This window comes from Podarcis muralis, chromosome 14, assembly GCF_964188315.1.
Source record: "Podarcis muralis chromosome 14, rPodMur119.hap1.1, whole genome shotgun sequence".
In the NCBI taxonomy this organism is placed as follows: Eukaryota; Metazoa; Chordata; class Lepidosauria; order Squamata; family Lacertidae; genus Podarcis; species Podarcis muralis.
Genome location: NC_135668.1, coordinates 12678667 through 12704946, shown reverse-complemented (window position 1 = coordinate 12704946; position 26280 = coordinate 12678667). Strand labels below are relative to the sequence as shown.

The window sequence follows — 26280 nt, the reverse complement described above, 5'->3', positions numbered from 1 at the left end:
CAGGGGACAAACTGGGCTGTAGAACCTTGTTCCCCAAGGGGCTAATTCTTTCATTTATTTATTTTTTAAAAAACTTTCATAAAGGTTTTTTCCAGTAGCACCTTAAAGACCAACTAAGTTAGTTCTTGGTACGAGCTTTCGTGTGCATGCACACTTCTTCAGATACACAGTGTATCTGAAGAAGTGTGCATGCACACGAAAGCTCGTACCAAGAACTAACTTAGTTGGTCTTTAAGGTGCTACTGGAAGGATTTTTTTTTTGTTTTGACTATGGCAGACCAACACGGCTACCTATCTATAAAGGTTTTTGTGTATGTGTTTGGGTGAGTATTCAAAAAGAATTATTTTCCATAGATAGATAATCCGGAGTGGGGAATGGATCCACAGACAAATGGATTGGATGATGTGGATAAAGGTAAAGGTAAAGGGACACCTGACCATTAAGTCCAGTCGTGGAGGACTCTGGGGTTGCGGCGCTCATCTCGCTTTATTGGCCAAGGGAGCTGGTGTTTGTCCGCAGACAGCTTCCGGGTCATGTGGCCAGCATGACTAAACCGCTTCTGGCAAACCAGAGCAGCACACGGAAAGGCCATTTACCTTCCCGCTGCAGTGGTACCTATTTATCTACTTGCACTTTGAGGTGCTTTCGAACTGCTAGGTTGGCAGGAGCTGGGACTGAGCAACAGGAGCTCACCCCGTCGCGGGGATTCGAACTGCCAACCTTCTGATCGGCAAGCCCAAGGCTTGGTGGTTTAGACCACAGCACCACAGATAGGGGCTGGCTAATCTCTGAATGAATCCAACTGATTACTATGGACAGGACTGGCTCCGTGTTTGAAGGAGACTTCGATGGGTGCTCTCCTGTGTAGATGGATTACCTGTAGCATAGCAGAGGCTGTTTTCTTTAACTGTAAGAAGATGCCAGCTGTCATTCATCATTCCCATGATGATCCAGACAGCATGTTTATTTTGGCACATTGAGGGGGAAACAAAATGGCAGCTGGGATTCGCTATTGGTGGTGACAATGAGGACTGGCACACACACTGTCAGGGTGATGTGGCTCCAGCAGCTGCCCAAGGATGCCGCGGGCCAAATATGGATCAACGCCTGTAATCTGGAGGACCATTGGTGTCATAATATGCCCGGTATCCCTGCCTATTCTATGAATCAGGTATGAACAGTGAAAAGACACAGAGGTAAATGCAGTTGCCCATCTTGAAACTTCAGAAACAGGGTTAAAAGACTAGCATGTGTAGGTCATATGTGCAAGTCCTAGGAAAATAACAGCAAGCTGCATTAAAAGACATAATGCCACCAATTCAGTGGGTTCTTGGAGATGGCAGGTGCTATGTTGTATGAAATGAACTCCTCCTCCCAGCATGGATGGCTTTACTCGCTTCAGTAGATGGTTCCTGACCTGCAATGGCAATGGGCTGCAGCTACCTATGTGCAGTTTCCCATTCATTCCCAAAAGCTTAGCATAGGGATTGGGTTATGCTGACTGCTTTTAAACGTATAATCAAGTGAGAAGCTTGCTACTTTTGAATAGTTTATTTTGACTTTACATGCGGTGTTAAAAACCCAAAAGGACGTATTATTTACACATCCACAATACAAGTTTACAAGATATCTATACATGTTAAAGTACTCTATAGACCATATAGAGCAGCTTTCATTTTTTTTTTTTTAGGGTTACTTTTATAAGCTGTACCATTAAAAAAGATACAATCTGCATTTACCTTTGCACAAATGGATAAAGCATGTTTTTTATTTATTTTTTAATTAAAAAAAACAAACCCCAACCCAAAACCCAACAAAAATTATAAATTAACAGAATAAAGACTATGTTGAATGTTAAAAAGATTTCAACATAAATACTGAGCGAACTCACATTACCATCTAACAAGGCAGCACAATGTTACAGAAAGTTATTTGGGTTCACATAACATTTATGTTTCCGTTTCACACAAGTATGTATTATTCATTACTATTTGTAAAGTGAAGTCAATTTTTTTTTTGTCATTTGATTCTCATTTTAAAATTATTAGTTGCAAGAGTGAAAATATTTTTAGGTGGGGGGAAAACGATCCTAAGTATTTTTGGAGGGGGAAGTAAAGGTCTTCAATGGTCAACATACAAAATGGAAAAGGGAGAATAATTCTATATATTAAGGAACAAGGATCCCTTTTATTTGAGACAGAGAGAGACGGAGATCTTTTCTTTCCCTGATTAACATGAAATAGAAGCCAGTGTTTTGGATGGAAGGTACTTGTCCTATCAGCTCACGACTATCCCCCTGTGTGGGCTATATGCTGATGGCAACGTTCAGCATACAAGTACTAGGGCATCATTTGCAAGCTAAGATCACCATCTGTGATGAACATCAGCTGCAAACACGCACCATAGCAGCCCAGTAAGAAGTGTGCTCAGCTTTAGCAGGTGTTCCATTACCCCAGAAACCTCATATGATTTCACATTATAACTGTTTGATCCTTAAGCTAGTTAGGGGTGGGATGTTTAGCGCGAAAAAGGTTGATTTAATGCTGCTGTCTCCTCAGCTTAGAGGCTGCCTTTCCATTGTTAATTAATTGTTCTTGTGGGGATATCCCCCCCCCCTTTCTTTCATCTTTTCGGATACTGTTGAGAGAACTTACAGCTGGCATGTGGGGAATTGTGATGTGCTGTTACCGAGAACACTTGACAGGGGTTTAGTGTAGGGTTTTCTTTTTTAAAAAGGAAATGAAATCATTTTCATGAATAAGGCACAAAATGCACAGATCCAGGTAAACACACAGAATATTTACAGAATATTGTCATTACCGGCATGACTATGGAGAAACCACAAGCTAAACAAATTGATTGCACTACTGTCAAATTTTTCTTGGGCGGATCCTGCCCAGCCTTACTGATGTATCTTCATTTCTGTTGGAAAGGGCTACAAAATAATATTAATTATGTGAACATCTTATTCCACATTTCTCTTCTGTCTTTTCTTTTGTAGAAAAGGGACATGGCTCACATATGCCTCACAAGTAAACATCTCAGAGTGAGGAGGGGCCAGCCTATGATGGTGTAAACCCGCCTTCCTCCACCTGGTGCTCTCCAGATGTTCTGGTCTGCAAGTCCCATCAGCCCCAGCCAGCACGGCTGTGTTGTCCTCCAAAACACCCAGAGGACACCAGCTTGGGAGAGGCTGGTGTAAGCACTTGCCATGGATGCAGGGAGCAGTAGTTCCTCTTATCCCACATTGGGCTAAGCAAATATACAAGCCATAGGTTTGCTCCTCAATTCCTTGTTCGCTAAATACAGGTGGGTACATGAACAGCCCTGGCTTGTTGGGGGCCAATGAAGCAATTCTTTGCATCTGGAAAATATCTCCTTTTTTCTCTTAGGGTCTTTTCTACTTGGGAATGTCGTGTTTCCCCCTTTCGTTGCCCTTCTCATTCCCCCTGCCTTATTTTGTCTCAGTTTGGGAGAAGGCGGTGTTTAAAAACAAACAAATGAACTGCTTTTTTTAACTAGGGAGTCTAACCATAATGGAAACTTTGTTCTGGATGAAGAACAGTTAGAAGTCCTAAAGTTTGCATTCAGGCTGGGAAGTCAGGTGGACTGAAAGACCAGCTGAGCACTGGAGATGGGGGAGAAATCAATTCGGTTCGCATTTTCATGTTAACCTACCTTAATTTGTGCTTCCCAAAGCACCATGCAAACCCTTTGGAATTTGCATTTATCTGAAGTAAAAATTTCCAAACTGCTGCAGAAATTGGCCGAACTGAATATCAGGAAAACGAGAAACCAAAATGGACTGATTTAAACCATCCCTACTGCCGTGGACCTCTATTAATGCTACACTTGGAATTTAGACATCTGACTCTATAGCAGCATAATTTAGAATGAGCACATTTGCACCATTTCACATAGTAACTAGTTCTGCCCAGGGCAGAAATCTGACAGCACAAAGCTTCCCACATGAGATCTGCTGTACACCTCATGCAATCCAAAATAATCTGAACCAGAGCCATCTGTCTGTTTAGTCAAACTCAAATGTAAACGTTTCTGTAACTTAAAAGATGCAATGAGATTGAATACCTCCCAGCTTTGTGCGCACACACACCCTCACACCCTCACACACAAACACCTTTATTCTCATCATAAACAAAAATGTCATCCTTTGGAGGAAAAGAAAAATGCTACAGTTGGACTAGAGACCAAAGTTCAGCAAGTTGCTTATTAACCAACATACTTGTTGAGACATTATCATTTGCTGACATTTGTGCAAGAGGCAAGGCAAATGCATACATATTAAAATGTTCACATTTCATGGGAAGACTACACATTATGGCAGTCTAAAAATGAACCCCATTTTATTGTTATCGTTATTATTATTATTATTATCTTCAAGTATTTTTGCTCGCAGATCTTTTCCCCCTCCCCCTTTCCTCCCCAAGTACTTTTGCTCAGGTAATTCCCCCTCCCATTGTGCTACATGTCTCCTCTGCTCCAAACAAAAGAAATGTGAAGGGCCAGCACCTTCCTTTGTTATAATCTGTTTAGCAAGCTGAGCCTTGCTTTAAGCCAGGTGTGTGGCAAAATCCCAGATGTTGCTGGAGTAAGAACAGGTTCTTTGGCGGCTTGTTCATTCTCTCTCTCTCCGTGTGTGTGTGTTTCTCATGACAAGCAAGTCACTGTCTTATTGTCTGTCCTGCAACATCATCCCACACCTCTTGACAGAATACACAAGTCTCAGTAGCTGTATTTGTTCAGTGGTCTGACTGAAGGCGTCTGGGGAGCGAACGAGGGTTTGGGTGGCACGTCTGGTTTGAGGGAGGGTGTCCTCTTTATCCCTGTCCGAGGGAGCGTTCCATTGCTCGTGTAACTGCTTTGCCTAGACAAGGAAGGCTGTAGATGGACACTCACTGGTGCCCCTTGCATGTAGTCCATCTTTGAGCCTCCTCCGGGAGGTATGTATCCCCCGCGGTTAATACTAGGCTGCCGCGACAGCAGCACGCCATTGGGCGAGTTTAAGTTTTTAGGGAGGGCTGATATAGAATGCCGCTGCGATGAATTTTTGTGGTAGCCCCTCTGTCTTTCCAAAGAGGTCATGGGTACCGCCGGCGTGGTAGGGACGTCCACCCGTTTCGTCGGACTGTTTCGCGGAAGGGTGGATGGAGGAGAATACAAAGAGGCTTCCCTGTTGGGAACTTTAGGCGGGATCTCAGTCATGTTTCCCATGGGATCCAGCATTAAAGTTTGGTGAGCCACCTGGAGGTCTCCCATAATGGCTTTGGGGTTGCTAGGCATTTCGTTCAAATGTTTCAGGAAATCGTTCAAGGTGTTCCTGGAATCCACAGACCTCCTGTGGTCTCTCTTGCCCGATGACTTTGTGTGCGGGTGGTCCATGTTCTGCATCTTCTTGTCTGCTTTGTGTGCGTTGGAGTTTGAGAAGGACATGTTGTAGTCGTGGGTGGCGTTTGGAAGAACAATAGCGCTGGGGATGTGTCCGTGACTTAGAGGAGAATGAGGTGGAGGACTAGACGGGAAAAACTGAGGGCTCTTCAGAGGAGTTTCTTTTCTAGAAGCACTGAGGTTGTTCTGCGCTTTGTCCATCTGACTTTTCATAGACTGCAAAGTCTTTTGCTGCAGCACCGGCGTGGATTCTGGTGTTGGAAGAGCTGCCAGTTCTGGTGGTTGGCCTCTGTGGTCCACCATCATCATGGACTTCGTGTCGGCGGTTGGCGGCATCTCTTTTCTGCTTGTTAACAAGTTTGAATACAGCTTGGGAGAATCGATATTCTGTTGATACTCCTTGACTGGGCTATCGAAGAGGCCGTTCAGCTTGGCGAAACTCCCGCTCGAGTCCGTACAGGACTGAGCTGACTCTGCGTCTTTGTGTATCTTCCTGGACTTTCTCACAAACATATCCCGGTAACAGTAAACAGCCACGCCTGCAATAAAGGCTCCCAGCAGGAAGGCGGCGAAGACGCATGTGATCAGGACATTCATGTGCACCATTTGGTTAGAATCTCCTGACTGGACTTCCCACCTGACACCTACAACAAACACATGTGGTATGGAGAGATTAGAGCGTGTTTTATTCTGCATGACCGTAAAACAAAGCTTGCTTATCTTAAGCTGCAGTACTAACCAGACATAACAGAAACCTAGCACCACTGCACTTGAGAGAGAGAGAGATTTGCACAGTAGGGGTAGGAATCACAAGTCTTCTGACATGGCTATCCTCCTCAGGGAGTCATTAGTGGTGTATATATACATATACCAACAGATGTTTCTAAGTGCTAAGTGGTTTCTGGTGTATCTAATTCAGGTGGAGACTAAAAACATAGCCGGCACAATCCAGCACAATTTCTATCTATTTTAATGGGAGAAAGTTGAAGCACGTTCATAACTCTCACATTAACCCTAACCTTAACCCCTAATCCTAACCTGAAATTGCTTGAAGTTGGCAATGATTGCACCCCATGTACGAAACAGTCCTCACTGAACATCTGAACATGTTTAGAGTTGGTCTCCACCATAATTTAGCCTACATTCGATGTGTTATATTTCCCCAATTTACACCACCAGCATCATGCATATACATTAATATGCAACATCTCTGTGATAATATGGATGTCTAATCCATTTGTCCATCATTTCAATCCAATGAAAGCGCTCCAGTTGTCCAGTTTGGTGGAGTTACAGTTTGGTGGAGCAACCCCACAACACTGATACAGCCCCCCTCCAATTTTGGAGATTTTGCCCTTCATTCTTTGCCCCCTGTGCCCAGATAAATATTTCTGCTGGCTTAGGAGGCTGCCGTGCCATTATGCTGGGCTGTCAGATCAGAAGGATGTGAAATGATGGCATGGGCTTGCTGTAGCACTGTGCTGCAGTTTGGTCTTTCCACTCATCCTTTTTGGGCCCTTTGCTCTTAGCTAACTTTTCGAAGCTGACCACAGGCATCAAGCAGGGCATGGCTGTTGGAGGAACCCTGCCGACCAGTTCACGTTGCCCTCTTAATAGGGGTATTGTTCTACAGTTGCTCCCCTCCCTGACGCCTGCTTGGCTCTTGGGATCAGGGGCCCTCCAGATGTTGTTGGACTCCCGACTATCACCAGCCCCAGCCAGCATGGCCAACAAACAGGAATGATGGGAGTTGTAGTCCAACATCTGGAGGGCTACATGGTCTCCACCTCTGCTCTGGATCTTACAGCTATTACGGGCACCTGCAGGGACCTGGTCAAGCTCTTACTTAGGTCTATCTATACTTCTAATGGGAGAGAGTGCATTGATGTTGCCTACTCGTCCTTATAGCAGTGCCATGCTTTTCCTTGCTCCAGAAACCAAGGAAACTACAATATCAGCAGCTGTTTGCCTTCCTTGTTCTGTCTGGCAGCTGGTTTTTATTTTATTTATGAAAGCATTCACGACCTGCCCTCTATCAAACTGATCTCAGGGCGGAGTATAAGAAGACATTTTAAACCACCGTTCAGTTAATAAGACAAAACAATGAACAATAAGCTTTAAAAAAAAACCTCACAGGGTGGCTTATTGTTACACAGGAGAGTTAACAATTCCTAAATGACTGAGAAAATAGCCAACCTCTCTGCTACGCTGCCTTCCCAACTGCAGGCAAGAAGAACCACCACAAGAGAGAAAAAGGAATGCTACCAGTTTGGAGAGGCCATTTTCTTTTGCAAATGGAAGCAAATCCTAGTTATGGGGGTGAGCAGACAGCAGATCTACCTCTCTGCAGGCCAGGAAGGCTAGACGGAAGGCTCTTTTTCCATGGCTGCCTTTAATGGCTGTCCATTCTAGATGCCATCACAAGCATAAGGAGACTTCCCTTGATAGGCTGGCAATCTCTGACCTGCACCTCTGTGTCTATTAATCTGGAGAACTGGACTATATGAGTAGCATTACTACACTCTGCGAATCCAAATGCGCACACTCTGTCCTGAAATATCCTTTTAAGACTCACAAATAGTAGCTGGTGTGGTATTAACATTAACGATTTCTGCTAGAAAATTGAGGTTAGAAGGTGCTACACTGCCAAGCTGCAATTAATAACTCGTGGAAGGATTTCTCTTTCAATTTCCTGCCCGACTCATGAATCAGAATCAAAAGTGAGATAGGATTATGCAAATATTGTGCAAAACTCTATAATGTGCAGATTTGCATTGTTAGAACTATGCTAATATTTTTACCCCCCTCCAAAAGGAACGCTTTCTCACTTTGCTATTTGGGAAGTGGTATTCTCTGCAGCTTAAAAAAAGAAGTCAAGATTACCCACGCATTTTAAGGCCTAGACTTCAGTGAGTAATGAACTTTTGGAACAGAGCATCATTTAAAAACCATCCGGCTAATGAGAGGTATTAGTAGTTTTCATAATATAGAATGCACTAAATTTTGTACTAGAAGATTAAACAATAGTATTAAAAAAGGAAAAGAAAATCTAACTTGCACGTTAATATCAGAGCTTGCAGGTTTTTGTTTTTATTTAAAGCAACCACAGACATTGCACCGTTAAGAAGATGTTAGTTTGGCAGAATGCACCTAATTGTGTTATTCGGCACAGTGGGAAAGTTAAAACAAAGAAGAGTGTTATGTGTGGTTTGTGTGTGTGTTAAGAGGCAAGGCCTTTGAAGAGAGTTGAAAGGTTCAGGGTTATTGGTTTTAATGGCATTGTGCAGAAGAGGGAAAAGGAGGGGAAAGGCTGAGAAAGGCTTACTACAGAAAACGCTACCGAGCGTGACTGAGAGAGTGCGTGAGCAAATCCTGGCAAAAGCAGACTCGTTTTAAAGGACAACCAAGCGATAAGAAACACCTGAAGCAAATTACGAATGCGCTGCCCCAATGGCCAAAAGGAAACCTGATACGTTTCGCTGAATACTTGAATGTGAAAGGTTTGCTTGAGAACTTATGACTTATTTTTTATTTTTTTGAGAAAAGAAAGGATCATGCAGATATGTGCCATTTACTATGAGGTGTCCAGTTTGGGTATCCATATAACAGAGGACGAGCCAGTTTGGATGAGAAGATGAGGGGCCTGTTCAGATGTGAAGCTCACTGGTGACCCAGGGCCCCACACACTCTCTCATTTATTTTTCAGTTGTGAGGATGAAATGGGCTATTCCATTTTTATCTTCACAACAATCCTATGTGCTGGATTAGGCAGAGAGAGAGAGAGAGAGCGAACATCACTCAAAGGACTCAATAGTACAGCGTCCTTTTAATGGAGGCCTCTCCAATCTGTGTCCAACTGACACCTCATAATGCAGAAGCTGCTATTTGCAGGGATTTCCCCCTCCCCAACTTCCTCATGGATACACAGATCAAACAGTCACAGTATATGAACCACTGCCTGATCTATGTACCTACGGTCAACCATGCAGTACCACACTGCCCTTTATGGAGTACATGATTCTTCTTACATGGCGCTTAACCCACTGTTTGTGGTGATGTTAACATGTGGAGTTGTGCTTAGCGGGAGAGATTTAGGAAACTCAGACTCCCACAGTTTTGAGGTGTATCTCACAGAAAGACACCTTAGCGCTGATAAAGGATGCAGCAATTGGAAGGAAGCTTGTGCTGCAAGAGTTTTTGAGGGTCTTTTGTTAAAAGCCAGAATGCTCTCGTTTCTGCTGTGGTGGATTAATGTGATTACTTTTGCAAAGCTATGCTGCGGCGAGCCTTATGCGAGAGAGTAAAACTTCGACATTGTGGGCTAGCCAAAAGGAATATCGCAGACCCATAACAAAGTACACAAAAGGCAGTGTGGTGCAGGAGGACGCTTTTCCGGGAGTAAGCCCCTTTGAACTCAATGGGATTTGATGCTTGGCTGGCATGCGCTGTTGAGCATGCAATAAATGCGTATGCAAAACAAAATGCGTATGCCAACAAAATTTGGCTGGGGGTGAGAATAACAGGATGAGCAGGAGTTTTCAACAAAGTGCTCAACACAGTGATGCAAACTCTGTTTTGCTGCTCATCTTGTCTCCCAAATCCCCCCCTCCTCCCTGCTCTGTTGGCCAAAATTACACCTTTTTATTACATACAAAGGATGATATTGCATGCACATTTTGATAAGAACAAGCGTTTGAATTTGAAAGTGCTGAAGCTATCAGGTTTCCTTTCAACCGTAATAAAACCCCTGATTAGGCCTTACCCTTCGGGACCCCTGGTAATGAATCAGAGTAATCAGAGGTGTTTGGGTCATCTTGGGCTACAAATTTCCGGGAGCCAGTCACTTTAGGTTTCCAGGAACCAATCACTTTGGGTGAGAAAACTGGGATACTTTCCACTGTGGTAACAGAAGTTGAGGGTAACGCCATGTCTGTGGTGGCAAACAGATTTTGCTTTCATTAATGTGCATTGCAGTCAGGTTCCTGCCCCCCACTCTATGGTGTGTGTGTGTGTGTGTGTGTGTGTGTTTCTTTTTTTATATGAAACCCTCAACAGTTAGTGACTTTGCGCGATGACTGCTAAATTGTATTTGGAGAATAGGCTTAATAGGAGTTGCACGAGGAACAACGGCATTATACTGTGACTTGCTCTTTAAAATCAGATTTAAAGTCAGGGACAGGAAATGTATTGCGAATTATTGCCATTATTCAATGACTGTGGTGCTTAAATAAAATCAATAAGGAAGATGGAAAATGGAAGGGGGGAGCAGAATTTAGGAATGGAGGAAGCTGCCTTATTCTGTGTCAGGCTGGGTTTCTGATTTTCCCCCCTGTCAATTTATTATTATTACATTTATATACTGCCTTTCATCCGAAGATCACAGGGCAGGTTACAGTATAAAAACAAGTAACATAATAAAAAATAAAACCATAACCTCCCACTGCCCCCCCCCCGAGTTTAAAAGGTCATTGATTGTCTCATTAGCCAAATGCCTGGGTAAAAAGGAATTTTTTTATCTTCATTACATATCTTTAGGCACCAGACAAGCCTCCCTGGGGAGAGCATTCCACATTTGGGGAGCCACCACAGAAAAGGCATTTGAAGAGCTAATCCCCTTTCCCTAACACATTTATGATGGGGGGATTCATTCTAAACTTGAGTGTCTTGCTTTGCATCCAGCTGGTGGAATCAATTTTGCAAAACAAAGCTCTGCATAGATTTATATACTATGTACACAATCCTCTGGGTGCAGAATTGAGACAAGACAGTACGGAATGCTTGTCATACTTTTATTGCGACTTTATTTCCCATACTTCTCTCTGTGTGTGTTTAAGACATTTTGACTAGAAACAATATACCGTATTTTTCGCTCTCTAAGACGCACCAGACCACAAGACGCACCTAGTTTTTGGAGGAGGAAAACAAGAACAAAAAATATTCTGAATCTCAGAAGCCAGAACAACAAGAGGAATCGCTGCGCAGTGAAAGCAGCAATCCCTCTTGCTGTTCTGGCTTCTAGGATAGCTGCGCAGCCTGCATTCGCTCCATACATTTCCCCTTACTTTTTAGGAGGGAAAAGGTGAGTCTTATAGAGCAAAAAATACGGTATGTACAGAGAGGTAAGGAGCTCATGCTGACTGAGCAAAGGTCTCACTGAGATCTCCCCCCAGACCTTCTAGCATGTGTAACATTTAGTGTTATGGCATCAATGAGGTCCAGCCTCTTGCAGTGCCAACAGGGCCTCTTCTAATGTGCCTTGGGAAGAATATGGCAGGTGTGGATGTTCTGGATATCTCACTTTCACTTGCAAAAAGGAAAAGGGAAAAAGGATTGTGCCTCGAGCTACAGCAATACCAGCTACTGTATAACTATGGTGGATTCATAGGAATGGGTGTGAGCCTTTATCAGAAATGGCAAGGAAGCTTTCAGGCAATTGGTCTGTAATCATGAGGGCCAGGAGCTTGATATAACTGGACAAAAGCAAAACTTGGTATTCGTAGCATTCTGTAGTAGAGCTCATATGCCACAATTCATGTTGACATCAGGGGTGGTGTCAATTTCTAAACCTCCTGTGCATATCTGCAGTGGAAAGCTGTGGGTGAACGTGACTTACAAATCCCTGTTAATCGACAGTGTGGGAATCAAGTGCATCATGTCAACATTTAAAAGTAAACCTGATTTTTTTCTTCATCCATTCATGCACAGGCAGAAAGGGCACATTTTTCACACAAGGGAACTGCGACTTTCCTCCCTCCCCACCAGAATTAGTTCTTGGACAAACAAAATCCATCAAACACCATTCTTGTTTCATTACAGAAGTGCAAATAGCATCAAAGAATCGTCTGCTGTCAAACTTCCAGAAGCATTAAAAAGCATGTGGAAAAAAATTGTAATTGGCAGATAGAATTAAGGAAACATCAGAGGAGCGTACTCTGTACTGGATTGTGCTCTCATTGAAGTCCAACATGGAATTTTGCCTTTTGAAATAAAGAAAAAAGCAGCAGTCTAACCATTTAGGAAGAATTTGGGATGGAAATGCTAAAAAAAACCCCGCCACCAAAAGGGAACTGATGCCCCTGTTACAAACAGGGCTTCAAAGCTTCTATTGGGAGATTCGACACAGATAAAACAAAGTACAGTGGTACCTCGGGTTACATACGCTTCAGTTTACAGACTCCGCTAACCCAGAAATAGTACCTCGGGTTAAGAACTTTGCTTCAGGATGAGAACAGAAATCATGTTCCGGCACTACGGCAGCAGCGGGAGGCCCCATTAGCTAAAGTGGTGCCTAAGGTGAAGAACAGTTTCAGCTTAAGAACGGACCTCCAGAACGAATTAAGTACTTAACCCGAGGTACCACTGTACTGCTTCACACAGCACAAAGTTGAACTGTGAAACTCCCTCCCACAGGAGGCAGAGATTGCCTCCATCTTGGATGGCTTTAAAGGAGGATTAAACGAGTTCATGATTAGGTTATCAATGGCTATGCTTGACTTCACAGCTGGATGCAGTAATACTTCCGATTATCAGTTGCTGTAAACTGCAGGAGGGGAAAGTGTGCTTGGGCTCTGCTTGCAGGTTTGCCACAAACACCTTGGTTGGCCCCTGGTCTGATCCAGCACACTCTTCTTAGGTTCATATTCTGACACCTGCCTCCTTGCTCATTTCCCTCCTGTGCTGCTCAGGAATTCTGGGAAACCAAAGCACTGGTGCAGCTCTGAAAGGTTGAGTCTGCCATCTTGATACAAAATGGTGTCCCATTGTATCCAAACATGGACAAGTCCCCTGCTCCCAGGAACCTTTCAAATCACAGAATTGTAGAGTTGGAAGGGGACTCTGGTGATCATCTGGTTCCAACCCCCTGCAAGGCTTGCCCTGCAGACCAACCCCTTGAAATAGCCTGCCTTATTTTAAATTATCAAATTATCCAAAGCCAGTTGCGTAATTTGGTTACAAGGTCTTAAGTCCAAATGCATAGTGAACAGACATGCCAACAACCCTTCAAACCTATATAGCCCACCAATTGTAAGGGCTGGTTTTGCTTGAGAATTCTCTCAATGGTTTCAAGTACAGTGGTACCTCGGGTTAAGTACTTAATTCGTTCTGAGGGTCCATTCTTAACCTGATACTGTTCTTAACCTGAAGCACCACTTTAGCTAATGGGGCCTCCTGCTGCCACCGCGCCGCCGGAGCCCGATTTCTGTTCTTATCCTGAAGCAAAGTTCTTAACCTGAAGCACTATTTCTGGGTTAGCGGAGTGTGTAACCTGAAGCGTATGTAACCTGAAGCGTATGTAACCCGAGGTACCACTGTATTATGAAAAATACTGAGATTATAAATGGGCAATGCACTCTGTCAGTTTCTAGGGCTGTGTGTGCCATTCCCTGCCCCAACCCAGGCAATGATAAACCACAATCTGGCCTTGGGAGTTGTGCTAATTGAGGCTTTTAAAGTCCAACATAGTTGGGAGCAGCAAGGCTATGTCTCTTCTCCTTCTGGGAACAAGAACACACAGTCAAAGCACAGTGCAGGGCTGTTTGAAAGCTCTTTTGCAAACAGTCCTGCAACTGCTCTTTGCATCTCAGGCACCATCATGCAAAATCTGGTGACCTTATCTTAAAGGTAAAGGTAAAGGTACCCCTGCCCGTACGGGCCAGTCTTGACAGACTCTAGGGTTGTGCGCCCATCTCACTCAAGAGGCCGGGGGTGAGCGCTGTCTGGAGACACTTCTGGGTCACGTGGCCAGTGTGACAAAGCTGCATCTGGCTAGCCAGCGCAGCACATGGAACGCTGTTTACCTTCCCGCTGGTAAGCGGTCCCTATTTATCTACTTGCACCCGGGAGTGCTTTCGAACTGCTAGGTTGGCAGGCGCTGGGACCGAACGACGGGAGCGCACCCCGCCGCGGGGATTCGAACCGCCGACCTTTCGATCGGCAAGCCCTAGGCGCTGAGGCTTTTACCCACAGCGCCACCCGCGTCCCTTTTGACCTTATCTTAAGAGGCGTCCAAAATGTTGCAGTCCAGCATCTTGATGTAAAGCGGTGTCACAACAGTAGCCAAACATAGATGGGAAACCAGCTCCTCTCTCTTGGGAATCATTGTGTTAAGTTTGGCAGCGATATCTCAAGAGGTCTCTGAATGCATAGCGAGTGGACAGACAGACAGGTGGACAGACAAACCACAACTCAGCTATGTCAGGTATAAGAGCTAATGATGATGATAATACATAATACCTCCACATACAGAGACAGTGGGCAGCTAGCTAACCTTGGTGGGAAACTGAATGTTGGACTAAAAAGTAAGATTCCTCCTGGATCAGACCAAACACTGTTCCCATAGTGGCCAACCAAATGTCTATGAGAAGCCCAAGTTGGAAAAGTGCTGTTCCTCTACCACTTGTGTCCTCCAACAACTTCTATTCAGAGATGTATTGCCTCCATACAATATAGCCATTATGATTAGTAGCCATTAATCCTCTCAGCCTCCATGGATTTGTCAAATTTGCTCTTAGAGCTGCCCAAGATGGCAACTATGCGGTGTGAAGAAATGTTCTGAATATTCTACCATATCATTGGATGTTCTTGAGTTCTAGTATTTATTTGTCATAGTTTTACATATATCGCTCTATGCATACCTCAAAGTGGTCTCCATTAAAATACTGACTTTATTATTAATGTATAACACATATATTATAATATTTTGAGAGCGGAAGAAAAACTTCCCCTTCTACATTTTCTCCATAGTCTGGTCATATTACCCCTCTCACTCAGTGTAAGCTGCAACCTTTCTTTCCGCCCCCAAATGATAATCTGGACTGCACCTCTCCCAGCTTTACAATATCCTTCCTGAGGTGTGGCAACCAGAACTGAACCAAAACATTTAAAGCCCTAAACGGCCTCGGTCCAGTATACCTGAAGGAGCGTCTCCACCTCCATCGTTCTGCCCGGACACTGAGGTCCAGCACCGAGGGCCTTCTGGCAGTTCCCTCGCTACGAAAAGCCAAATTACAAGGATCCAGGCAGAGGGCCTTCTTGATAGTGGCACCCGCCCGGTGGAACGCCCTCCCACCAAATGTCAAAGAGCAAAATAACTACCAAACATCTGAAGGCAGCCCTGTTTAGGGAAGCTTTCAATGTTTAATAGGTTATTGTATTTTAGTGTTCTGTTGGAAACCACCCAGAGTAGCTGGGCAAATGCAGCCAGATGGGCGGGGTATTATTATTTATTTATTTATTATTAAATTGTGGCCACACCATAGTAAATTACAATGTGTAAAAGGCATTGTAATATTAGCAGTTTTATCTTTGATCCCTTTCCTAATGATCCAGGCAAGGAAATTCTTTTTGTATTCAGTTTTTAATTCTAAGTTTACATATCTAACTGTGCGCTATATTACAACCACTTTCCTTACTGTTGTTACTTTTCCTACTCAGGTAAGATGCTGAGATTTCAGTAACAACACACAAAATCCCAGACCACCGATTTTTGGAACTGAACTCTATGTTTCAGTACCTAAACCAAGACACCTCTTGGAAAGCTATTGTGTAATTTCTCTTGCCGCATGAGAGCTGAGGGATCAGAGTTTAGGAGGGGGGAAATCCATATGTAGGCAATTGAAATAGTATTGCAGACATGAAAAGCCTATTGTAAGCTTGCCTGTTGTTTGGAGAATGGTTGGGTTTCCTCTGTAAAGGAAGAACAAAGACAAGTCCTGTGATGCAAGCGAGTGGGAGGGGGAACCCCCCCCCCCATCCTTCTCACTCTTACCAACAGCTTATTAAAGGCAAAGCCGTCCCCTCATTTGCTCTGTAATTTTTCTGGAAGAAGCACATAAAACTTGAAGCGATCTGATGCTAAATGCCACCTATTAGTGGATATGATGCTATTAGCACAAATGCATTTCTGAAAACCTTTGAAGATATCAACACATTTCCAACATTTCAGAAATACACATTTCAGGGGGGAAATGTGCATTTGCTTTTTATAAATAGCCGGGACGACACAGGAGGAGGAGGAGGAAAGGGAGGAGATGAAGTGGACCAGGCATCTAACTGCTAGGGTAGCATTCATGAAGACATGGTTGAGTGGAGGGGGAAAGAGTAGAAGCTTAGTGGAAATTTCGTGCAGTGAGAATGTCATCTATGTTAATCAGGCTCTTTCACTTAATAAAAGATGTGTCTCAATTAACAATGAGCTCTTAAGCATGCAGATACACAAGGTGAAAAGTGCTAAGTGAGAGAAAGACTTGGCTGTTCCTTGACCATCAGAAGAGAGATGAGTAAAAGCAGAAAAGCAAAAAATATGGAGGTCTTGCCAACTGCACCAAAGGAAAGAAAAAGGGAGGAGGAAAAGGAAAGTAAAAAAGAAAAGGGGGACGAGGCTGTCTGAAAATGCTGAACTGAAGGAAAGAAAAGTTCCATTAACTGGGGGGGGAGGAGAAAAAAATGATTGAAAAAAACTAACCAGATGTTGGATCGCCAAATATTTTGTAATCTGGTGTAGTTGTAGTAGGCAAAATTTCTAAAAGAATTAAAGGAACACGTAATCAGTGAAAAGTAACCGAAAGGAAAAGCAAAATAGATTTCCAAAGCTGAAAATCAGAAAACAAAACACAATAGGTTCACCCAAAAGGAAGGGGAAAAAAGGAAAAGGGGAGGGGAATACCTGTTTTAATAAGTTGACATCTAGACCTTCATGAACAATACATGAAGGCTGGGAGAAAAATGGCCAAGGGGGGGGGGGTTTCCACCACCCAAGATCAAGTGGCTTAGGTTTGTGCTAAATGGTTTACAAGGGGGCGGGGTGCTCCGTGCCATTTTTGTGTGACATCCACACCGACAAGAGTGTGGCCCGCAAACCAAACCATGCCACATTCTCAAGTTGGCCCTGGGACTTGCGCTTACCGTGGCAATCCCCGAGTTGTGCGGTGTTGCCATATTCCACATCTTGCTCATATCCTCCAACGCTGTGGTTGTATGAAACAAACAAAGATAACCTGCAATTAACAGCATTAGTTGGGGAAGAAACCAATGGCCACCGTCATTCTCAAAAGAAACACAAAAGCCGCAAAACATGTTCATTCAGCATTTGCTAAGCAGCGGTTCTCAACCTGTGGGTCCCTCCTCAGATGTTGTTGGACTACAACTCCCATCATCCCTGAGCTCTGGACTTGCTAGCTAGGGGTGATGGGAGTTGTAGTCCAACAACATCTGGGGACCCACAGGTTGAGAAAGGCTGCTGCTAAGGGGAGCTGGACGCTGGATATACAATGAAGGGAAGAGATTTCGTCTTCAGTGACCTCTGCTTGGAATCTCAACCATTTAATGGCTATGCCCTCTTCACAATAATCCTTGCAACTTCAAGCGGGTTAAATAGCCACGGCCAAATAATACCCAACCCACAGGGAAGATTTCCTACGCAGGCCCCAGTGAAATGAACGGGAAGCAGAGATGAATACGACCAAGTGGTGTTGTATCTACTTACGACAGGCACAGGCAAACTCGGCCCTCCAGATGTTTTGGGACTACAATTCCCATCATCCCTGACCACTGGTCCTGTTAGCTAGGGATGATGGGAGTTGTAGTCCCAAAACATCTGGAGGGCCGAGTTTGCCTATGCCTGGCTTATGACTTCTATTCATCCCAAAGGGTCTTGCTCAGGAGAACTTAACACTATGCCTCTCAAATTATCTAATGACAGAGCTGTCCAACACAATCTGACTCACTAGTTCCCTGCCCTGCTTTCCCTGGCAACGAGGCACCATAAAACCTTTTATACGTTTACTAGCTCCTCTGATCACGGTATTGGGGAGTTGGACAAATATCATGTCCAGATTCAGAGGCAGTATGGCTATGAATTATCAGTTGCTGGGTTATTGCAATGTGAGGTCTATTGTCACCACTCTGCCACTCATGTCCTGCTTCCGGAGACATTAGGTTGGCTTCTATATCAAACGGGATACTGGTAACCCTTTGGTCTGATCTAGCAGGGCTCTCCTAATGTTCCTACGCTCACACAACCCTGATCCCATGTTGGGACTTCCCCAGGGAGAAATGTCCACACCTGTGCATCACTGAGATGGTCCTGTACCTTGTACCATCCCACCAGATATTAGTTAATGATGGGCCACAGAGCAAAGTTAAATTTTATTTGTCCAGCTGGTTCATATGGGTGAAAACGGCCCTTCAGACAACCTGGTCCCAGATGGTTTAAAGCTTCACAAGATTATTAACCCCTCTATAAATTGAGCCCAGAAACTACCGTATTTTTCGCTCTATAAGACACACCAGACCACAAGACGCACCTAGTTTTTGAAGGAGGAAAACAAGAAAAAATATATTCTGAATCTCAGAAGCCAGAACAGCAAGACGGATCACTGCGCAGTGAAAGCAGCAATCCCTCTTGCTGTTCTGGCTCCTGGGATAGCTGTGCAGCCTGCATTCGCTCCATAAGACGCACACACATTTCCCCTTACTTTTTAGGAGGGAAAAAGTGAGTCTTATAGAGCAAAAAATACGGTAGTTGGTAGTTAAGATGATTTTATGAGGTCCTTTCTGCACATCTCAACCAATGACTTTCTGTTTCAAGAACACCTGACCCATGCTGCATATTAAAACCTATTTAAAGGCATTGCCATTTATTTATTAAAAATCCTGCTACTTACAACATGCTTGATTTCACTCTTCCACAAGTCCCATGGTTCAGCCAGCCACAGTAAGGATCTCGAGACGCAATGCAAGACCTGCGGCGAGAGGAAATTAACCTTTTTTACCGCCTCCCAACCTTGGTGCACTCCATTGTATAGACACGTTTGGACAGAGAGGGCTTACTTTTTGCATGACCCGTGACGCTCGCAGCGGCTGAGTGGAATTCTAATGACGCAGCTGGAGAATGCAACAAATAAGGCATGGTGCTCTTTGTCCAGTTGCAGGGAGATGACCTTCTTGTCCTCTTCACCATCCCCATTACACCTGTTCAGTTACACAAGAAATTTGGGTGTTGTTATTTCTTTTGACCCCCTTCTAATCATCATCATCATCATCATCATCATCATCATTTATTATTTATACCCCGCCCATCTGGCTGGGTTTCCCCAGCCACTCTGGGCGGCTTCCAACAAAATACTAAAATACAACAATATTGTTCCCCGATCAAGGATTCTGAGTTCAATCATTTTGGAAACTGTTGCTAAACCACCTGAATCACATCTAGCCTATCTACTCCAGGACATTGACTCTTATAGAACATTACAGGTTGCCAGATTCCTGAATTCAGTTCTTTCATATAAAAGACTTCATGGAATGCTGCATGACTATTAAAAATCTAGTAAACTCTATCCACCAACTTTATATTCAAGGCCACAATATGGTACATCTAGAGATTGTATGTAACGTGAAGGAGATTATGCGTTGAAATATTTTAGTTGATATTTTAGAATGTAAAATGCTATTTTATTTATTGATTGGTTTCACCTTGTGGGCTTATAGCCGAATAAAGTATTATCTATCTATCTATCTAAAATACAATAACCTATTAAACATTAAAAGCTTCCCTAAACAGGGCTGCCTTTAGATGTCTTCTAAAAGTCTGGTAGTTATTTTTCTCTTTGACATCTGGTGGGAGGGCGTTCCACAGGGCGGGTGCCACTACTGAGAAGGCCCTCTGCCTGGTTCCCTGTAACTTGGCTAAACTTTAATCCGGTTTATCGCTTCTGAATTTACTATGAGGTGGGTTACATCCATCTATGAAAAAACTGCATGCCAGGAATAAGAAAAGCCCAATTTCCTCGGAGCTTTTAGGAAGACATATGGGTTGATCTCGATAGAATTAAGGGTGGGAGAGAAAATATGGCAAACTGCTGATTTATGAAGCTAGAACAGATTCCTAAATTAATAGAGGGTGGAGGGAGCCCGTGGCAAGGTGGTGCCTGGTGGGTCCTTTGCCACAATAAAGGTAAAGGCAAAGGGACCCCGGACCATTAGGTCCAGTGGCGGACGACTCTGGGGTTGCAGCGCTCATTTCGCTTTACTGGCTGAGGGAGCCGGTGTACAGCTTCCAGGTCATGTGGCCAGAATGACTAAGCCACTTCTGGCAAACCAGAGCAGCGCACGGAAACGCCATTTACCTTCCCGCCGGGAAGGTATTTATCTACTTGCACTTTGACGTGCTTTCGAACTGCTAGGTTGGCAGGAGCAGGGACCGAGCAACGGGAGCTCACCCCGTTGCGGGGATTCAAACCGCCGACCTTCTGATCGGCAAGCCCTAGGCTCTGTGGTTTAACCCACAGCACCACCTGCGTCCCTTTGCCACTATATAGATCACTTATTTTGTATTACATACATACATTACTGTCAGTACCATGTTTATATCCCACCCTTCCTCCATAAGAGGCCCAGTAAAAAAGGCTTTGATCCATATAAAAACCTTTGCTCTGATATCCCTTGTTATCCCTTGGAATGATATCAACTGCAATTTGGACAAACGCTACAATTTCCACAGGGAAACTTTCCCTCAATTGTTTTCTGATTGGATGTTCTGATGGGTCCCGTACCCTTTCTTAGTACGTATCAACCAATGTGTTTTGAATGTGTTCGTCAGCAAACAAGGGACTGCTCCTACACCGAGGAATAGGGCAGTTTTTTCTGACTTAAGAGCGGCATGCACATGGAATTAGAATGCAAGGCGAGCACACAAATATTTTCAGATGTTGCTCAAATAAACATTCCCCTGAGCGCTGGGAAAGCATCAGACAAGGAGGTGAGGTGGGAAACACATTTAAATCAGGTGGCAAAGCAGCAAGTGACTCAAACGAGACAGACGCTGTACAATGTCACCGAGCAGTTCTTGTAAAAGTATACCTACTTTGCATGATTGTATGCATCAATCTCTTCCAGTAACACGCTGTCATTCAAAGAAGAAGGTTTGGTCTTTGCCAAGATTTTAAGTACCATTCCAGCTTCAGAGCCAACAAAGATGACTGTGTAGTTTTGATACGGGCCGGCAGAGTGGTCCACTGCGATCGCTGTCAACCGATACCTGTCAAGACCAAGATCTCCTGTGTAATAATTCCTCCACATTAGAGACCCCCAAAACTTGTTCCTCCTAGGTCCTGAATACGGAAGTACCACTGCTTTTGCCTGGTTTGGGGAGGCAGCAGCTAACAACACCAAATTATACACTCATCTCTATTTATGCTGTTTTCAATCAACACTTTGGGGGATGCTTTTAGGTCCCAATGGCCCTATGGCCGGGAATGTAGGGAGTTGCAGTCCTGGGACATCTGGAGGTGCAAAGGCTCCCCATCCTTGCACTAAGGAATGAGAGGGAAGGAATGCTATGTTTAACAAGCCAAGTGTTGTGAACAGTTGAGTAACAACCGGAATAGTCACTGTCTGGAAACACAGCTGAGTGACAGTCAAAGACTCGGACTCATCCTCCAAAGTGGTTTTGGAGAACCATTTATGGTTTTGGCAACTGTAATCAAATCCCACTCATGCTAGCTCATGCTTCCATAGACATCCCCCACAGCTTGGTGGCCAATTTGCTAGCGTGTCAATGACAAGAAACCTGATACCCGTTCAAGGGGGACTAGAATAAGTGCTCTGCTGATGTGGCAATCCTTGAACTCAGTGGAACTTGCCTCTGAGTAGGCATATCGAGGGTCGCACTGTGTTTCCTTTCTCCACCAAAGCCAATGGGTTGCGGTTGGAATGATTCACTCAGAAACTCTGCAGGGCAATTTGAGCCAGTGTGGTGCAAGCTCACTAGGAGACCTTGGGCCAGTCACTGTCAATCAACCTAACTTCCATCATAGGGTTGTGAGGATGAAATGAAGAGGGGGAGAACTTCGAGCTCCTTGGAGGAAAGATAAGCTATGTTGCTGTTTATAGCATGTTGTACCATCCTAGATGGAGGTGGGTGAAGAGCCGAGTGTAAATCACGCTTAATGCTGCCAGGCATTTTTTCTAGACCAGATGTTTGCTTTGCAACAAATATTTGGCTGGGGATTGGCTGTGTTATCTGCAGGGTTGCTGGGAATGCTTAAGAGTGAGGTTTGCATGTGGAACGTTTTCAAGAATGTACTTGGGAGAGGTTACTGGGGTTGAGGGGTAGAGGAGCCTCTTATTTTGTTCAGTTGTTAATGATGCTCTCTGATGGAATTTTATGGCATTTTTGTATAGAAAATCTAACAAAGCCAATTCTGTAACAATGCTTATTTTGTTTTCCTGTTAATCATGCCATCTTAAATGTCTATTCTCCATTATTTGATCTTCATTTGTAAGGGTGGGTTTTTTTTGTTTTGGTATTTTGCAATGTTATGTCAGATGCTTGGAGCTGGGTTGCAAAACACATTGAGGTTTTTATTTGTTTGGAAATACAAAGCCATATAGAAGAAACGGTAAATAAGATAAAGATCCCACGTCAGACAACATTGCATTTTGCATCTCCCTGCCCTCCCACCGCAACCCTGGGCTTCACATCATTGGCCGCAGGGGCAGGAAAGCAGAGCACAACATTATGCCAGACATGTACACTCTGCCCTGCGCATGGCCAGCCATGGGTTGCTATCACACATAGTCCTGCTCTTTGTGACACCTGCGAGAACCAGCTCTCCCATACTGCACAACCTCTGGTTAGATCCAAAGAAGTATGTAGTTATTTGCTTGTTTAAATCTGAGGAGAAGAGCTTCCCCCTTTGGGGCAAGCTTTTGCAGGCGGCACATACCAGTGGTGGGGACAGAGGCAAAAATGTCTGGAACATGATGTAGGGTTGCCATATTTTGAAGAGCAAAAAAGAGGACACATTTGAAGACCTCTACCTTTAACTATAAGGGACGCGGGTGGTGCTGTGGGTTAAACCACAGAGCCTAGGACTTGCCGATCAGAAGGTCGGCGGTTCAAATCCCCGCGACGGGGTGAGCTCTCTTTGCTCGGTCCCTGCTCCTGCCAACCTAGCAGTTCGAAAGCACGTCAAAGTGCAAGTAGATAAATAGGTACCACTCCAGCGGGAAGGTAAATGGTGTTTCCGTGCGCTGCTCTGGTTCGCCAGAAGCGGCTTAGTCATGCTGGCCACATGACCCAGAAGCTGTACACTGGCTCCCTTGGCCAATAAAGCAAGATGAGCGCCGCAACCCCAGAGTCGGTCACAACTGGACCTAATGGTCAGGGGTCCCTTTACCTTACTTTTAACTATGGATCACTGTGACGATTCTACCCATGAAAAAGAGGACATGTAGTGGAGAAAAAAGAGGGCACATGGAAACCCTCAACAACAGATCTACGAATTGCAGAGTTCCCTGGGAAGGGGGACTGACTGTTAAACCACTGTGAAAACAGCAGCTCTGTAGGGGGACAGGGGATATCCGAACAACTGTCAGCAGCCTTAACAAACTACAGTTCCCAGGATTCTTTGAGGAAGCCATGACTGTGGCATAGCACTGCTTTAAATGTATAGCGCAGATGAGGCCTTAATCAGTCCCGTGTAGGAAACCCTGATCTCCCCAAAGTCCTGCCCGGTGTGGCTGGCATAGTATTACGTTTCAGATGTGCAGCGGCTGAGCCTCGTGTCGCAACAAGGCCTCCTTCCTTACCTGACCCTTGTCTTTGTAAACCAAGGCTCCTCAATGACGGAGGGAACGGCGGAATCCATCAAAGGGTGGGATTTGATGAAAGAGAGGGTTTCATCTGGGAAATCAATGGAGGTTTTGTAAGCCTCTGCTAGGCCGTGTTTTGCACAGCACCCAGGTCTGAAAGGAAAGCAACATTTTTTTCCCATATTTTTTTTTTAAAGTGAAGGGAAGGGGCAGAATTCTGAAGGAGCAGCGCGAACAGCCAAGGCAAAATGAATTTGGAGTCCAAACGAAAACTGCTACTTTGGGACCATTTGAGACAATCGCTCAGCACAAGGCTGGCCAATTGCTTTGTTATTTCAGGTTCATGATGAGGGAGTCATCTGAATTTCTGTCTAGATTTTGGGGTTTTGCACATTTTTAGGAAGGTTTACTTGCAGCATGCTGAGGTGCCAAGCCTTTGATTCCCCACTCCTGGCTCATTCTCAACATCTGGACAGGTGGGGGAAATGTTCTTCCATTAAATATCAGACAGGTGCAATCTCTATCATCTTCTCAATCCCTACTGAAGAACTTCCTACTCCAACAAGTCTTTCAAAAATCTCTGTATTTGTACTTTAATTAGTGCATGTATCACTTTTCACATGCGTCTCAGTGCTTGCCTTTTATATATAAAGCCATTTTCTGCTTTCTAAGCTTGGGTTTGAGCTGTTTTGCCTTTTCCCCAAGAAAACCTGCTCTTTTGCAGTAAATCAGAATAAATGGCAATCTGCTATCAGAAAACCCAGTTGCTGTTTGCTCTGATTCAGCACTAAACTAAGGGTTTTCCAGGAGGAACATGGCGGGCAAACAAATCCTTTAGTTGAGCCATTTGTCATCGGAACATAAGAACACAAGAAGCTGTCTTACCCCAAGTCAGACCATTGGGTCATCTATCTCAGCACTGTCCACCCTAACTGGCTGCTGTTTCCCAAGGTTTCAGGCAAGGGTCCCTTCCAGTCCTAATTGGAGCTGTTAGTGATTGAACCTAGGTACTTCTGCATGCAAGACAGAGGCCTTGCCCCCTTGCCATGCGCAAGGTGCAGTTTGAAATTAAGCATAAACACTGATTTGATCTGTTATTTGTATGCTGCATTTCCATCAACCAATTTGAGCTCTAAGCAGCTCACAATTCCCAGCCAGAGGCACATGGATGGGCCAACGTGTTCTTCACTGATTCCAAAGCAACTGTACAGATGGGGCCATGACAACAACATTCTGATAACAGATTATCATCCATTTATTTCTTTTACCTTGGCCTTGGTACTTTGTCTTCAGGTACAGCTGTCCAAACAGAATCTGGAGTCTTTTGTTCCTTAAATCTTCCTTTGAAGACTTTCTCAATGTCCTCCATGCTAAAGGCACACACCGCTGAGCCGGGGATGCTGTAAAAAGACACACAGGAGAAGAAGTTGCAGGGAAGCCAGGCAACAAAGCGGCGACGGATTAAGCGTCGGCAGTGAACCGGAGAACTTCCCTCTCTCTTTTCGCTCATCTCTTACCTGTTAAGCTGCGTAGTGAATACGCCGACAACAGTAGGGGCTCCGTTGATTTCTATTATGTCTGTGATCGACTGGAGCACGTCAAAGTAGAAAAACGAATCCCCGGGGACGGAACAGTTGAGGCGCGCTTTCAGGAATGACGTCCAGTGCTTCTCCAGCACCCTCTGAGAGCCACCCATGTCGTTTTTGCATATGCGAGCTACGCGGGAGTACACAGCCTTGCGTGGGAGACAATAGGAAGGGAGAAAAGTCAGGCTGGCAACTAATCCATCTGGAAAACCACCAGTGTTATAACAGCAACTTTGGTAAAAGGAAAGCAACTGCTTGTAGGTTCCCTATGCCAACTCCATTGGGCAGTGGTGGGGAACCTTTCTCAATGTATTTATTATTTATCCATTATTTTTGTTAGTCGCTTTTCTCACCAAGTGACCCAAACCAACTTATGTTAAAATGAATCAAGATGAAAATGTTGACAATAGGACCCATATAGGGGATTTGTAAAATCAAATAAAAATAGTGAGGGAGGGGGCGGAGAATCAAGAACATACAACAAAAATGTAAGGACACACAATTAAACAAATAAAAGGCAGGACTTAGGCAACGGACCACAATGCCACCCATCAAATTAAGATCTAAAAGCCCAGCTAAAGAGAAAAGTATTTGCCTGGCATCTAAAAATGGGTAAAGATGGCACTAGAAGTGCCTCCCTGGGGAGGGCATTGCAGAAGTGGGGGGGGGGGAGAGGCAACCACTGAAAAGGCT

General features: G+C 44.4%; 1 protein-coding gene across 12 annotated transcripts in view; it reads right to left on the bottom strand.

Annotated features, from left to right (window-relative positions):
• Positions 1–1537: 1537 nt before the first annotated feature.
• Positions 1538–26280, bottom strand: part of SEMA6D (semaphorin 6D) — a 254875-nt gene continuing 230132 nt past the window's right edge. For 4 of the 12 annotated variants that reach the window (XM_028706505.2, XM_028706504.2, XM_028706507.2 and 1 more), the window contains 10 exons: positions 25519–25736; positions 25270–25401; positions 23999–24154; positions 21270–21443; positions 19238–19378; positions 19072–19149; positions 17312–17403; positions 16872–16928; positions 10170–10337; positions 1538–6051 (listed from right to left, as the gene is read on the bottom strand). In XM_028706505.2, the coding sequence (XP_028562338.2) occupies positions 4745–6051; positions 10170–10337; positions 16872–16928; positions 17312–17403; positions 19072–19149; positions 19238–19378; positions 21270–21443; positions 23999–24154; positions 25270–25401; positions 25519–25736 (2523 nt within the window). In that variant the 3' untranslated portion in view covers positions 1538–4744. The remainder of the gene's footprint in view (positions 6052–10169; positions 10338–16871; positions 16929–17311; positions 17404–19071; positions 19150–19237; positions 19379–21269; positions 21444–23998; positions 24155–25269; positions 25402–25518; positions 25737–26280) is intronic. The other 8 variants (XM_028706508.2, XM_028706511.2, XM_028706509.2 and 5 more) reach the window with 8 other exon arrangements.